Source organism: Gymnoscopelus braueri (assembly GCF_963280865.1).
Source record: "Gymnoscopelus braueri genome assembly, chromosome: 24".
NCBI lineage: Eukaryota > Metazoa > Chordata > Actinopteri > Myctophiformes > Myctophidae > Gymnoscopelus > Gymnoscopelus braueri.
Genome location: NC_137626.1, coordinates 18,698,487 through 18,714,383, shown reverse-complemented (window position 1 = coordinate 18,714,383; position 15,897 = coordinate 18,698,487). Strand labels below are relative to the sequence as shown.

Genomic DNA, 15,897 nt, shown 5'->3' with positions numbered 1-15,897 from the left:
AGTCGCCACTTACACCAGCTGGTACGCAATCAGTCACTCATCACCACTCAATCACACATTATATTAGGGGAAAGGACAGGTAGAGACAAAACAGCACACAATACAATAACAGACATGTTATTGACATGACCCTAGGGTCATAACACGTGTAAGGGCACAACGGTTATCTGTCAGCTACAGTGGAAGAGGTTAAATTGGACCGCACACACACACACACACACACACACACACACACACACACACACACACACACACACGCACACACACACACACAGGGAGTCTTGCGTGCCCCTATGTGTGAGGCCCCCCACATGGGGAGTGTTTAGGTATTGTTAGAGAAGATGCAGTCATCCATCATTCAGCCATCAAGGGAGGGACAATGACAGTTTATAGATTGCCACACTCTCCCTCCCTCTCCCTCTCCCTCTCCCTCTCCCTCTCTCTCTCTCTCTCTCTCTCTCTCTCTCTCTCTCTCTCTCTCTCTCCATCCATACCCTGTCACATACAGCACAAAAGGATGGAAGGTGCTTGTCAATGCCAGACAATGTGCACTGACTTCCTACAGTGTGTCTCCAATCTGCACTCAGGGGAAAACAGTGTTTGCTGCCACAACGGCTAAGTGCCAGAATACCGTCCAATGTATACACATCTGTCCATCTGTCCGTCTGTCCGTCTGTCCGTCTGTCCGTCTGTCTGTCTGTCTGTCTGCCCTGTCTAGGTGGGGGAATTATTTGACTTTTGACTGTAAAAGGCTAATTCTCTCCCCTTATGGCTGAGTACGTAATCCAGTGATTAATGGTGAGCGAGAAACATGGTTTTATCCTGCATTTGGTCAAAACAAACATGTAGTCTCTCATCTCTGGATTGTATTACGCGTAATTTTAATGTGCCACACTGTATACTTTCAGTAGCCTATGCATTTCTACTCATTTTTATACCCCAATAGAGTATATATTGCCTATCCTTTTTCATTAAATGTTTCATGTTTGGATTGTTATTGTGAACTGCTGGTTTGCAGAAGTAGCTACATTAAGCAAATGTGCGTAGATTACATTACGTAATCAATGAAGGGATAACTGTCATCTTAGCTGGCTAATTTGAGTGTGCAACGGCTAATTGTTTACTAAAAGGCCAAAGAGACCAGAAGGCTGACATTAATGTACATGTCAGTATTATTATTTTTAATGACTGTACAGCAGGGGTCTTCAACAGGGGGTCCAGGACACCTAGGGGGTCTTCAGAGTTACTACAGGGGGGCCGCCAAATCTTTGTGTGATAAGAAATGTTTTGTTCTTTTTATATTAATCACATCCCTATTCTGAGGGGAACATTAACTACAATGAGAGTCACTTTGAACTGGAGTCACATTCCTTACGTGTAAAGCATGTTTGGTCAATAAAACATGACTGATACTGATAGCTATCAGCAGTAATAACCTGTTGGCTAAATAGAAAAGTTCTGCCGTTGTTTGGTGTATCAAACACAAAAACATAATTTTAAACTAGAAAAAGCGCTCCTCGGAGCACAGGTCTCCGCCAGGTCAGGTAGGTTATTGTGGCCTCCTGGTGGCGCTATAATAGGCCAAAGTGAAAAGGGTGCCATTTCTTCTTAGGCCTTGCAAGGCAATCGGACACTGCATTCATGATTTGAGGCATTTTGTTCAAAAAAGTGTTTTGCTAAATTAGACCTGCTGGTGGCGCTATAACAGGCCAATGTGAAAAGGGTGGCATTTGCTCCTCAACATAGTGTGAATGTGCGTGCAAAGTTTGACCGCAATCGGACGGTGCGTTCATGATTTGCGGCATTTTGTTCAAAACAAGCCACTACTGCAAACTTGAGATGTCAATATTAGCCAATCAGGATGGAATATGAAAAATCAAACACATCCGTCTTGATCACATGACTATAGAGATCATGTGTACTGATTTGCGTGAAATTTGGATAAAATCGGAAGGAGAAATATAAAAAAATGTGTTTTACATAAGTCGGCCTCCTGGTGGCGCTATAAAAGGCAGATGTGAAAAATGCAGGGCAAAGGTTTTTCCTTGACCTCTATGGAGTGCGCATACAAAGTTGTACACAGATCGGTGCAGTTATGGGTAAAAACACGAATCGGTCTGTTATAGCGCCACCATGAGGCTGATTTCAGGATGGAATATGAAAAATCTGAAGGACCGGTTCCGTTTAATGACTATAGAGATATTGTGTACCGATTTGCAGGATTTTTGGACAAAATCTGTAAGAGTACTGTCAAAAAATAGGTTTTGCACAAATTGGCCTCCTGGTGGCGCTATAAAAGGCCCATGTGAAAAATTTGGGGCAGAGGTTCTGCTCTGTCATCCAGGGAGTGTGTGTGCACAGTTTCACTGCGAGCAAGCCAACGGTGCCGGAGATTAGCTGTCCACAGACAGAATGACACACACACGGACAGACGGACGGACGGACGGACGGACGGACGGACACACGGACGGACGGACAGGGGGCAAAACATACTCTCTCGCCATGCCTTTCGGCCTGGCGGAGACAATAAGCTAACATAGAGCTCAAAGGCACCTTTCGTAACATTATAAACACATTATGTGCAACGTGAGCGTGCATTTATGTATTCTGGAGGGCTCTCGCTGATCAGAGGTGGTTGAATCTCCAAGCATACAGTAGCATTTCATTTAACCACTTAAACCCTCTCGTGAGTCTAGTCTTAGTAAACTGGACCTCGGTTGGTTTTGTACTACTAAATGTTGGCCCTCCAATCATCAGCTAATGAATGAAATGAAAAGAAAAGAACATCGAATTTGCAGGTATGCACGTGATGTTATTCCGCTGGTAATCTGACCCCAATGCACTTAAAAAGAACCGAACTATTCCGGTCAAATATATTCTCTTTCTCAGATGGCAAGATCCTATAGTCCATATGCCTTTGATCACGGATGCAATGGATATTGCACATTAACCAAGATAATTAAACTAAAATTAAAACATCGTTATAATGAATCTGCAATGAGGTCCATGCCCCAAGGTTCCCGCTCATACCATTAATTTGAAATCCGCCAAGCCTTTCTGCTATATGGTTAATGGTACAAAAACAGTGTGTCTGAGTTTGTGCATGTGTGTGAGTCATGGAGAGGGAAACAGGGAACAGGGAGAGGATGAAAGAGACTATATAGTGGGTACTGTATGTGTGCATGTGTGTTTGTGCAGTATGTGCATAGTTTTAACACATATCTTTGCATCTGTACGTGCTTGGGCTATCAGGTCATGGGTAATGTTGCTACAGCGTTTGTTGATTGTGCCCAGGAACATTTCAGATCATAATCGTACTGCACCTTATTTTTCACTGCTAAACGTCTGTCACACAGCAGACACAAATAGTCTGTAGGAAATATTATATTGTATAATATAAGCTGCCCAGCTTCTGACATTGTCTAGACTAGAGAATTATCCTCACATGGTCTCAATGTCTCGCATCAAGTGAAGATGTCAACTGTACACATTTTCTTCCAACATTTATGAAGATTATCGACACCAATTGACCCAATGATTGACCAGCCATGCTGTGTGAAACGGATATTAAAAGAGACATCAGAATTCATCTTCTAAGCTCACTTTGACAGGAGTGCCATTTAATTTCCCCAAATAGCATCCTAGCTTCAAAGTCTTGGGGCGAGTGCAACTGGTGGTGTGTGTATGACTTTAAATCGTCACATATAGAGAGTGCTGCTGTACAAAATGTGTCTGGGCCCACAGAGGTTCTTGCTGTGCTCCATCAATAGGCCAAAGTACCCTTGGCCCAGTTTCGAGCTGCTCTCTGACCAGCCACTTAATTGTAAAAAAGTGACGGGGGCAGGCTTCATTGGACTCAGGCCAACACGGCTTTGGGAAATAAAAATATCTCACAGCCAAGCTCTAACGTGTGTGCATTGAGTGTGTGTGTGCATGATGATACTGTATTTGCATGTCTGAATGCATGTATATATGTGTATGCAAAGGTATGTAGACTAATGCCCCCTGCCGCCAAAAATATCCTTAATTTACAACTGCAAACTTACTCTATTTTGTACCATGGTTATAGTTCCCAATTGGCCAATGTAATCAGATCAGGTACTGTAGAGCCACATGCCTCACATGCCAGTGAGGCATGGGCAGGCCTGTGGCTGCTAAATCAAATCAATGAGATAATCGGTATGTGGTGGCTGGGATTGGAGGATTACTTAGAGCTGGAGGAAACACTCCGTAGGACATTCACTCATCTTGATTAAAAGGCCCGCTCACACAGCTGATATAGACCCATGGTGAGCAGGCCTGACACTGGATCTGGGTCAATTACAAATTGAAATCTTCCCAATTGTTTTGAGTATTTGCAGTGGTCTGCATGTCACGCATGGTAAACATGTATTGGGGTACTGATTTCCTCACTACTGGACTGTCCAGAGGGTAAAAAGTGCCCGGGGTGACGGTGAAGTCAGGTTTGTGCCTCCCTTTAGTAGTGGTAATTCCAAGTCAATACTTTAAGTGATCTTAGCCATGGCTAAAGTTGATACATGTCCAAACAGAAGATGGATGAGCAATTCCTGAACACACAGTTATTCACTATCTGCACACACACACACACACACACACACACACACACACACACACACACACACACACACACACACACACACACACACACACACACACACACACACACACACACAATGTAGTATGTCCACAAAATGATTATTGCCCTTCTGAAGATCTCTAGTCTGGTTTCATACAAAAGACAATGATTACCTAACCTAATATATTATATTATATATAACTAACGTCCAGGATTTGTTTTGGCCTGTGGCCCACCAGTGTGAGACATGTAGGCTAAACGTTTTACAGCTGAAGGGGATATAAATACATGAATAAATGTATATACATTATAAACAACAATAATAATAATATTAATAATAATAATAAAAATGGGATAAACAGCAAAAAGCAAACCCCAAGGAATGAGACCAGGCAATCATTGCTGAACACCTCCTGGGTCTAAGACTCAGGCTGAGTGATTGGATTGCTGTACTGGAGCTGCTGACAAAGCCTCAATGGATCACCTGGGACTTTGGCCAAGCCTAACAGTCTCATCCCCCAACCTAGGAACCAACTGGGATAAAGATGGAAGGGCTCACACTTAGCCCGACCAATTATGTGCCCAAGGGCATAAAAAAAGAGAAGTAGTATAAAAAGCTATGTATTTTCCAGTCATTATTCCACACTTTGATATGATTCTACTTTATCGAAGTGTGATGTTGCCATCTGTGCCTTTTTTGTCCCGATGTTGTGCTCAATGGGAACCTCGAGCTAATTCATGTGTAAAACAACATCAGATGTTAGTTTACGGCTATCAGGTCCACCATTTGTGAACCGTGCTCCCTTAAAATAATCTCTATAGACAGATTCTGCTAACGGCACTATTGCCTTACACATAGAAGTACCCAGGTGTTGCTAACATGTTACTTTGTGGATATTTAGCGTGTCTTTTTTCAGCGTTGCCATGTCCCCTGATTATACGCGCATTTGCCTTACTTTTCACCACAGCGTTGCCATGTCTGATGTGCTGGGAGGAATGTATACAAGTAAAGTACACAAGGCATTTGAACTAACTGAATCTTAGCTTTTTTGTGAAGAAAGGCTGTGTTTTCAATAATAATGCATTATGAGTTTCATCTGACTTGGCCATGTTAGATTGTATTTAAGAGCTGCATCAATTGATTACTGCCTGGGCCGCTTCCAGAGCAAGGCCCTTGGGACTCTTCAAGATACACCACAACATTGGGATCCCCCTGTATTTGTCTAAATACTTCCAAAATGTTAATGAAGTCCACGATCATAACACCAGAGGCAGCTCCACGAATCATGTTCAACCCAGATTTGGCTCAACAAAGGGAATGAACTCGTTCTCATGCTATTCATCAAAAATGTGGAATGCCCTACCAAAAGCAGTAAAGGAGTGTAAAACCCTACTCACTTTCAAAACTGCCCTAAAGATACACCTTCAGGAGGCTGCAATTTGAAAATGGCCCCTGTCTAAGTCTTAACCTACCCCCCTACCCCCCTCCCCCCTATTTATTTTTCTTCGCTTGTACTTTTTTTCACTCTTCATACCAGTAACCTGTAAGCTGATTGTATGACATTCTGTATAGTAGTGTGTATATCTGTCTGTCTCTTATATGTCATCATGATTTGTGTGCATGGGGATCTCATCTTAAACAAGCACAGTGCTTAATGAGTCTTCCAGTTTAGTAGACCTTGTATTGTGAATGTGTACTTCCATGTACTGATGTTCTCATGTCTTACTAAATAAAGTACATCAATCAATCAATTACTCAAATATTTGAATGCCCGCACTGAAGAAAGTGACACATTTGTGTAGCATAACCAAACAACATGATGGTACTGCATTAACTGGAAAAAATAGGACTAGTTTGAAAAAAGAAAAACAACAACACAGGCCCATCCTTTGAACCTTGGAAAACATATTTTTCCAAATGCATTCCTTGTACCCCTGGGACTTAAATGGCCTGGGCCGCTTCCAGAGCAAGGCCCTTGGGACTTGCATGAAAGCTAAGTGTTATGACGTGTGCCAATGATGTTACACTGCTGGAAGTGCTGCACGAACTGCCATCTCCTTGGAGGGAGGCGTGTGGCTATCACACCAGCTACACTAGGCCTGCTGGGCCATAACCATACCACAGTGCTATTGGCACAGTGTGTTTAAAAGACAAGGGGGGGGTGTACCCAGTGGACATCCAAGTGTCATTATCCAGCGGAATAATAAATACATACAACTGCCATAGCTCTACATTTTGCCATTTACAACCGCGGGACACAAGCCAATTTTGTGGTGCTGCAGTATAAGTCCATTTATGTTAGAATAAAAAAAATGGGTTGTGTTGCCAGGAGCTGTTGGCTGACAGTACATATTCCTATCAAGTGTTCTGCTATGCACAGCATTTGCCTTTTTCTATCCAAAGCATTACAAGGACTGAACCACAATACATTCTGCCAATGGATGGCAAGCCCCTGTATCTCAGCTTGACCAGGTAACAGCACTGTGTTGTGAAACCATCATCCAAAAGAAACAAACATGCATTACCTTTTCTAATAATAAGAAAACGTCTCTCATATATACATTATTGTTTTGATAAATACCCAAATGAGAATGATTGATGATTTTAAGGGGCTCGCAGTGACATGCCTCAAGCCGTGGCACTGAAACTCCAGACTTTAAATATGATGTTTACGCTTTATGGTTCCCTAGATCAAATGCCCCAGATGTCCAATTGAAGATTATACAGGATACCTAATAATCATAATGTGTTTTGGGGACTTGATACAGAGATAACTCAGACGACATTTTACTTTGAAGGCACAATATGTCAAATAAATTCAGCCGTTAAAAACAGGACAGAAAAGGAGATTACAATGTAACATAAGACCATCACCACACCACACTCCTAACCAGAAGGAAGTTGTAAACGTGCCAGTCTATAGGCTAAAGTATATGGAATATAGTAATGAGGACATAAATTAAAACAAGTACCACATTTGCACTTTTCACACAACCCTCACCCCAGTGCACATGTAAGTCAAATGCAATAACACTTCCAATACAAACATTGTATTTTACTCAACCTCAACCACACTTTATTTAACAAAATGGAAGCAGGTCAAATGTCACAAAGCATATGAACGTAACTTTAAAACACAGCACTTAGAAATGAATGTAACTTTAATACACAGCACTTGGAAAGTATGAGAAATCATCAATGGGTTGTAGCACAGTAATATTCCACAGAACAGACACATAGTTATCCCTTCTTCTCCCCTGATTGAACAGATAGAAGGAAACAGGGATTGGGGGAGATTTGGACCAAAAGCAGGAAGTGATTGAAAGAATATTGTCATAAGATCTTTCGAGAAGATATTAGTCCCCAAAGCCATGTAAGTGCCTGGTTACAGTACATATTACAGTGTGGGGGTGCGGTGGCGGGAAATAGGGGACATTAGGGAATCTATATGTACAGGTATTTGCTCAAATAACCAGCAAGCACACGCTACGCTTCCACATGCATGTGGATCTGCATGCATGCACTTGCACACGCATAAATACTCTCAAACAGAAACACAACCATGGTAGGCGGAGTGATTCAGCACCAGTGGTGGAAAAAGTACTCAAATTATTTACTTCAGTAAAAGTGCCAATACTGCAATATAGAAGTACTCTGTTAAAAGTAAAGGTCCAGAATTCAAAATGTACTTGAGTAAAAGTACAAAAGTATTGGCATTACAATGTACTTAAAGTACCAAAAGTAAAAGTACTAAAATATTTGAAAATAGCTGATCACGTTGTGAGCTTGTAGATCGGCTATTTTCAAATAGCCTAGGTATAAAATAGGGCTAAAGTGGTTAATGTATGTTTCATTATATCATAATTTATTTCTGCAAAGTAACTAGTAATTAAGGTTTTCAAATAATTGTAGTGGAGTAAAAGTACAATATTTGCCTCTGAGATGTAGTGGAGTACAAGTAAAAGTATTGGAAATTGGAAATACTCAAGAAAAGTACAAATACCTCAAAATTGTACTTAAGTACAGTACTTAAGTAAATGCACTTAGTTACTTTCCACCACTGTTCAGCACCATGGACAGCGCTACACTACAGACTGGGGTAGATGATTCAGCACGGTGGACAGCGCTACACTATAGACTATGGGGAAAGCGGTGTGGTTCAGCACCATGGACAGCGCTACACAGACCGGAGGCTGTTGGCTGCATGGGGAGGAGGAACAGTGTACTGTAGTGTAAAGTAAACCCATCTCAAACCGACTCTGTGCGCACTGTATCTTAGGTAGTTGTGAGCCGAATTAGGTTCACTGTTTCGATGTATAAGCCATTTTTACAGATGGCTATTAATATATATATATATATATATATATATATATATATATATATATATATATATATATATATATATATATATATATATATATATATATATATATATATATATATATATATATATATGAAAAATAAATAAAGAAATTAATCTCAATAAAGTCAATAGCATTTCTACTTTACAAGTTTACATCATGTTTAAAACAAGATTGCACATTCCTTGTGTCTTTCTCATATGCTGCAGAGAAAGTGATGAATCTATAAATTATGGGATAGGTAAAACGTACGGTGTTATTGGAATTATGCATCCCATCCATCTTCAATGCTTTCTGCGTTTGCTGGGTTAAACATAACTCGACAGCTCGCTGAACTCTGCAGAATAGGACTCAATCATGGCATTTGTTTTCATGAGCGCAAAGTGACCACATGCGCACCCAAATAAATACCCTAGCTGCAGGGTTCAAGATGCTTCATCGAAAAAGGCATCCTGCATTATCTTGACTTGCTCATTTCATTTCCCCCCATGGAGGTGGGGGCGTTAATATTCTATTTGTACACATCATTATTAGATTTTGTTCTTATTTGGTGAAGATTTGGTGGCTTTACAAAAGCTCACGATATAATAAAAGTGAATCATAGCCAGAAGCTTTTTTTTGTGGAGGGATACGTTTTTTCTTTTTTTCTTTTTCTTCTTTTTCTACCAGCTCAGTGGCCTTGTGGTTAGAGTGTCCTGAGATTGGGAGGTCGGGGTTCGATCCCCGCACCGGGTCATACCAAAGACTATAAAAATGGGACCCAATGCCTCCCAGCTTGGCAGTCAGCGTCAGGGGTTGGATTGGGGTAAGTCCCTGCGACCTACTAACGTCATGTCCAGGGGCTGTAGCCTACTTGTACGTCAAGCTGCCTCACGCTACAGAAACAGGAGATATGGGCTCCTGCCCACACAGCTCGGCAAGGCTTACATATACGTTTTTCTGATTGTTAAAAACAATATTATTTTCTATAGCCTACCTGCGTTTTGTACATCGATAGAACTGTACATAGGCCTAGCTCCATTGAAAACACTATTTTGCTTTGTTCTGTATAAAACAAACAAACAAACAAAAACAACACACAAAAACAACAACAAAATTATAAACCCTACCTTCACATGACTGAAAGTATGTGTTGTGTTGTTCCTCTCACCCAAAGCAGGCTAGATTTACCCACAAAACCACGGAACTGTTATTACAGCTAAGACTCGCCCCAAAACACGCTCGCCTGTATTTATTTTTCTTGCATTTGTTTTACTGAGGATAAGGTTAGAAATACGTTTAGGGTTAGGCATAGTTTTACTGAGGTTAAGTTTAGGAATAATGTTAGGTTTTGGCACCATTTTTACTGAGGTTACGTTTAGGAATAAGGTTAGGTTTAGGCATAGTTTACTGCGGTTACGTTTAGGAATACCAGGTGAATACCGCCGCATTCATTTGCCCCAGGGCGACTGTGTTTTGGGGCGAGCATATTGGTATTCTTGAAAGTCAACATTGGCACACCATAAAATAACACAGTTTACATTCATAAAGGAGATGATGACTGTGCAGACGTGGTTTTAATCTGAACCAACTAGTACGGTATAAATAATCCCAATATGTCGACCGAAAATAACATGCATTGGCAGCTTTTGAACACTTCCAACACGCCTTCTCGATTTATTCATCGTTTTTTTGTTTTGTTTTTGTCTCTCTCTCCAAACACATATTGTTTCATCACAGCAAATACAAATCCCAACTGCAGGTTCACAACAAAAAAAAAGAAACAAAAAAACAGAAACAAAAAAAACGAGAAATGGCACTTTGTAATAGTCAGAATAGTATAATTATTAATATCTACAGCATATTATAGGCGGCATATTTATAGAACACGAAAAGGTCAAGTTGCCTTCTCTTGGTTGGTTAATGGTGGTATTTATGGTTCCTCATCAGTGTGTTGAAACCATGCGAGAAATATCATCATGCAGATTATGATACAACGGTCCGAATATTTACATTACATTCATGCGCTCCCGTGCACCATTCCCCGCCTCTCTCTCTCTCTCTCTCTCTCTCTCTCTCTCTCTCTCTCTCTCTCTCTCTCTCTCTCTCTCTCTCTCCCTCTCTCTCTGAGAGGAGGAGAGCTGTCATAAACAGTAGCCTACATACCAACGCAACCAGTGTTGCACATACATTACAGTAGTATGGGGCCTGTGCAGCAAGACTGACTTACTTGATTGTCTGTCAGTCCATGTGACTGTCTATAATCCATTGTGGTACGTATGTGTGTAGCATAGGCCTTTAATACTAGCCTAAAGCAGTTTGTTTTACACATCGTTTGTCGTGGAGAAGTGCACGCTGCAGTCGAAGCCGCTGTGCGCGCCCCCACCTCCGTGGTAAGGCCCACTCCCTCTGTGCCAATAAGACGAGTCACACACCGTCTGTAAGGAGTTGATCTCCGAGGCAGAGGAGTTCCCGTCCCTCCGCTTTGACTTCTTGCGGTTCCTCAGGATGAAGACGAGCATTCCCACCACGGTGAAAGCAGACGTGACAAACACCAGTAGCAACCCGGGTACGAGGACCGAGATGGACACGCTGCTGGGCTCCAAATAGGAGTTCGAGCGCGACCCAGAGTCCACTGTGAAAGTGCTATTTTTGGACAGGGAGGTCGGCGAGGTTCTCTCGTATAATTTAGGGCACATGAGATCATTTTGAACGTTGCGGAAATCCTTATTCCAAAAGTCCTCCGGGGACTCGCATTTGAGCTCGCTCAGAATGGCGTCCGGTGCGAGTTTCTCCGTCCACAGCTTGAAGGGCACGATGTTGCACGAGCAATCCCACGGGTTTCCGTGCAAATCGATCTGTAAAATTGAACTGAGCTGGTCTAGCACGCCGGTCACCGGGATATGCGTGAAATAGTTATTATGCAGGCTAATTTTGGATAAAGAAGTTCCAAGGAAAGTATCCACGGGCAAAGATTTCAGCAAGTTGTTGTTAAGCAACAACACCTTGAGTTTGGGCATGGGGCTGAACGCACCTGCCACAATGAGCTGAATGTCGTTGTATTCCAAACTGAGATATTCCAGATTCTGTAGGCCAACGAACATCTCCGCCATGAGTGTATCCAGGTAGTTCTTATCCATATACAGCCACATGAGTTCGGTCAGGTTGTAAAAAGTGCTGTTGTCTATCACCTTGATGTTATTACCCCCCAAGTGAAGCAGGTTGAGGTACGAGTACCCGACCAGCTGGTTCTTTTTAATGACGTGGATGTTATTATCTCTCATGTTCAACTCGTGAGCGGCCAGGGGTTTGGGTTTGAGGTTCGATAGGCTCTCAATCTTCTTTCCCTCACAATTGACCCCCAGGCCCTGTCTGGATCCAATCAGCCTGCAGCTACAGGGCTGTGGGCATGTCGTGTTCTGCAGCTGCTCTCTCTCCCCGTCCACACCTGTCACAGGAGTGGGCTTCGTGGTCAGCTGCCAGCTTTCACGTGGTTTGGAGCGGCTCTTTGGGCCATGGCCTGGCGTCGCGGGTCGTCCGGCGGCATCACCGTTTGGTTTAGGCGTTGGACGGGGGCCAGCACCGGCGGCGGGTTCCGAGGTCTCATCCTGGGTGGGAGGTGCGACCAGGCTAGTGTCAGCACCGCCGTTCTTTGAAGGACACAGATCAGCTTCTGACGTTTCGTTCAAGTCGCCCCCCTGCAGTCTGGTCGGAGCCTCGCAGATCACCCTCCCAATGAGCGCATTATGCGGTATGTTCTCCAGCCATTCCTTGAGAGAAAGCAGCTCGCAGTTACAGTCCCACGGGTTGTCCTCCAATAAAACCTCCGCAATTCCTGGTATTTGTTCAAGAATCCCCTCATAAGGCAACGTTTTGATTCGGTTCCCCCGCAGGTCAAGATGCGTAATGGGCACATGTTGAAAGACGTGTATAGGTAGCGCACTGATTAGGTTATCATTAAGTATTAACACCTCGAGTTTATTTAGGTCCCTGAAAACCTCGGGGTCGATATCCCTCAATAGATTAAAATCGGCTTGGAGATATTCCAAGTTGTCCAGCCCAGTAAACGTACTCTTCCTGAACGATCGTATCTTGTTGTTGTTGATGTGAAGCCTTTTCACCAGCTGCAATCCCAGGAAGGCACCGGGGACAATATCATGCAAGCCATTGTTTTCCAAATGCAGGCTTACAGCATTATAAAAGTTGGCAAACTCGTTGGGAAATAGCTTGGATAGTGAATTCCCATGCAACAGCAAGTGGTAAAACTGAGAGCTGGGGCCAGTCAAATGTTGCAGAGTGGTTAACCTCCTTTTTTCGCAGTCTATGTGCAGCTCTCCCTCTATCTCGCTGCAAGAGCATGTCTTCTCCTTACAAATGTCCCTTGTTGTAACATTTCCACTGGCAACACAAAGAGCCGCATTCAGTAGAACAATCCAAATTTTCATTCCTGGCTTCAGGGCATGCGAGCAGTGAAATTTGTGGTCTGCATTAACCACGAGAAGAAAAAACAAACAGACGGAAACGTCTTGATCCAGAATAAATCGTGTAAATCCAGAATAAAACGCCTAGATCCACAATAAAACGTCTAGATCCATAAAATAAGGCAGCCTTTCATCGTATCCATACTGCATCTAACCTGCTCTCTGTAATCCAAATTTCCAGTTGGTAAAACGACCATATAAACGGTTCATTCACATCGACTGAATCCTCTGACGTTCCGCATGTTTAAGAAAAAAAACAAACGGGGAAAAAATGCGAGTGGCTGTATAGTCTCCGACGCACATTTTTGGGCTAGATCGTTAAAGACTGACCTTGGCCAAATTAACAAATCCGTGCCTTTTTTCCTCTCCTCTGTCGTGCTGCTGCGTGTTGCGGTATCGACGGGAGCTGTTCCCTCTCCCCTGGTGCTGAAATTCACACCCTGCGCCCAAGATTTACTATACAGACACACCGAATGCGTTGACGGATGTCAAATCGACTGATCCAATTCCAGTGGTGGACAGTGGTGGGAAAAAGTATTCACATGTTTTACTTAGGTAAAAGTATCAATACTGCAATGTAGAAATACTCTGTTACAAGTAAAAGTCCGGAATTCAAAATGTACTTGAGTAAAAGTATTGGTATACAAATGTACTAATTATGCAGAATGTCTAATTTCACGTTTTCAAATGTATGAAATGAATAAATATCTTTTGAAAATAGCAGATCTACAAGCTTACAATGTGTCACATCGCGACGCATTGTGAGCTTGTAGATCGTCTGTTTTCAAATGGCCGAAATGTATACTATATAGGGTTGAAGTGGTTAATGTATGTTTTGTAATAATATTCAAAAATCTACAAAGTTTACAAATAATTGTAGTGGAGTAAAAGTACAATATTTCCCTCACTGAAAATTGGAAATACTCCAGTAAAGAAAAAAATACGTCAAAATTGCACTTAAGTACAGTACTTGAGTAAATGTACTTAGTTACTTTACACCACTGATGGTTAGTAGAGGGCTACGCTTTTTTTCAAAAAATGTTGCACGTCATACTGCCTACTCTTGCGCCCAAGATTTACTACAGACACACCGAATGCGTTGACGTACGTCAAATCGACTGATCCAGTGCAGTGGTGGAAGGGATACAGGTGGGCACTCGGGACATCTGGGCACCTCGATGCTATTTTGTCCAAAATGGTAAAATGTAACATATTAGAAAAATGGTCGTAAGTATACATGATGTGAACATGCACAGTACATCATTATCAGACTTAATTATATCCTTCAACTTCTTGTTTACGCCCCAAAATGACTGGATATACAGGTTTTGGAGCAATTTGCAGCAATTGTAGAAATATTAGACCATAACGGTCGAATGTTTAAGCATATTCTAATGATGTCATATTGTACGTTTACTCTACTACAATTACTTGAATTATATAATATTATAGCTGCAAGTTACTTTTTAGATATACATTATTATATTATAAAACAATTGAGCATTAATCACTTTAACCCTATTTTATAGGCCTATAGGCTATTTGAAAACAGCCGATCTACAAGCTCACAATGCGTCGCAATGTAATGCATTGTTAGCTTGTAGATCTGCTATTTTCAAACATTTTAGTACTTTTACTTTTGGTACTTTAAGTAAATTTTGATGCCAATACCTTTGTACTTTTACTCAAGTAACCTTTTGAACACAGGCCTTTTACTTGTAACAGAGTATTTGTATCATGGTATTGCTACTTTTACTTAAGTAAAACATCTGAGTACTTCTTCCACCACTGCTTATCAGTACCAAATCTAATAGCAGCTACTCATTTAGTGCAATGTCCCATTTCAAAATCATATTATTGGATTGTAATTAAGTAATGCATTAATAGGTTCATCATTTCATTGTTGCAGCTCGTAAAGGAGCATTGGGCTGATTTTGAATTACTTTATGTACAGCTGGGTAGCTTTAATACATAATGGTAAATGGTGCATTTATATGGCGCCTTTATCCAAAGCACTTTACAATGTGCATTAGCCTACATTCACTGATACACAGACAGTGGAGGAAACCATGCAAGACACCAACCTGCTCATTGGCATCAATAAGGGGTTCAGTGTCCGCTTGGGGAATTATTATATTATAAAACATATTAGCCACTTCAGCCCTATTTTATAGGCCTATATAGGCTATTTGAATATAGCCGATCTACAAGCGACGCGCTGTAAGCTTGTAGATCTGCTATTTATCTATTATCTATCTCCTATTTCAGATATAGCAACTAAAGCTGTCAAATAATTGTGGTGGAGTCAAAAGTGCAATAGGCTATTTTCCTCTTAAGATGCAGAGGAGAAGTATTAAGTAGCTACCAAACAAAAATGGAAATACTCAAGTAAAGTAAAACAATTCCTTAAAATTGTACTAGTAGTAGAGTACTTGAGTGAATGCATAGCAACTTTCCACCATTGTAATTAATTTGCTA

The 15,897-nt window shown here is 41.7% G+C and overlaps 1 protein-coding gene across 1 annotated transcript; it reads right to left on the bottom strand.

Moving 5' to 3' along the window:
• Positions 1–11,262: 11,262 nt before the first annotated feature.
• LOC308080498 (SLIT and NTRK-like protein 1) lies at positions 11,263–13,383 on the bottom strand (the record flags this gene model as incomplete). The annotated part of the gene is made up of 1 exon (XM_080422394.1): positions 11,263–13,383. The coding sequence occupies one exon, from the start codon at positions 13,381–13,383 to the stop codon at positions 11,263–11,265; it is 2,121 nt and encodes a 706-aa protein (XP_080278520.1).
• Positions 13,384–15,897: the final 2,514 nt, after the last annotated feature.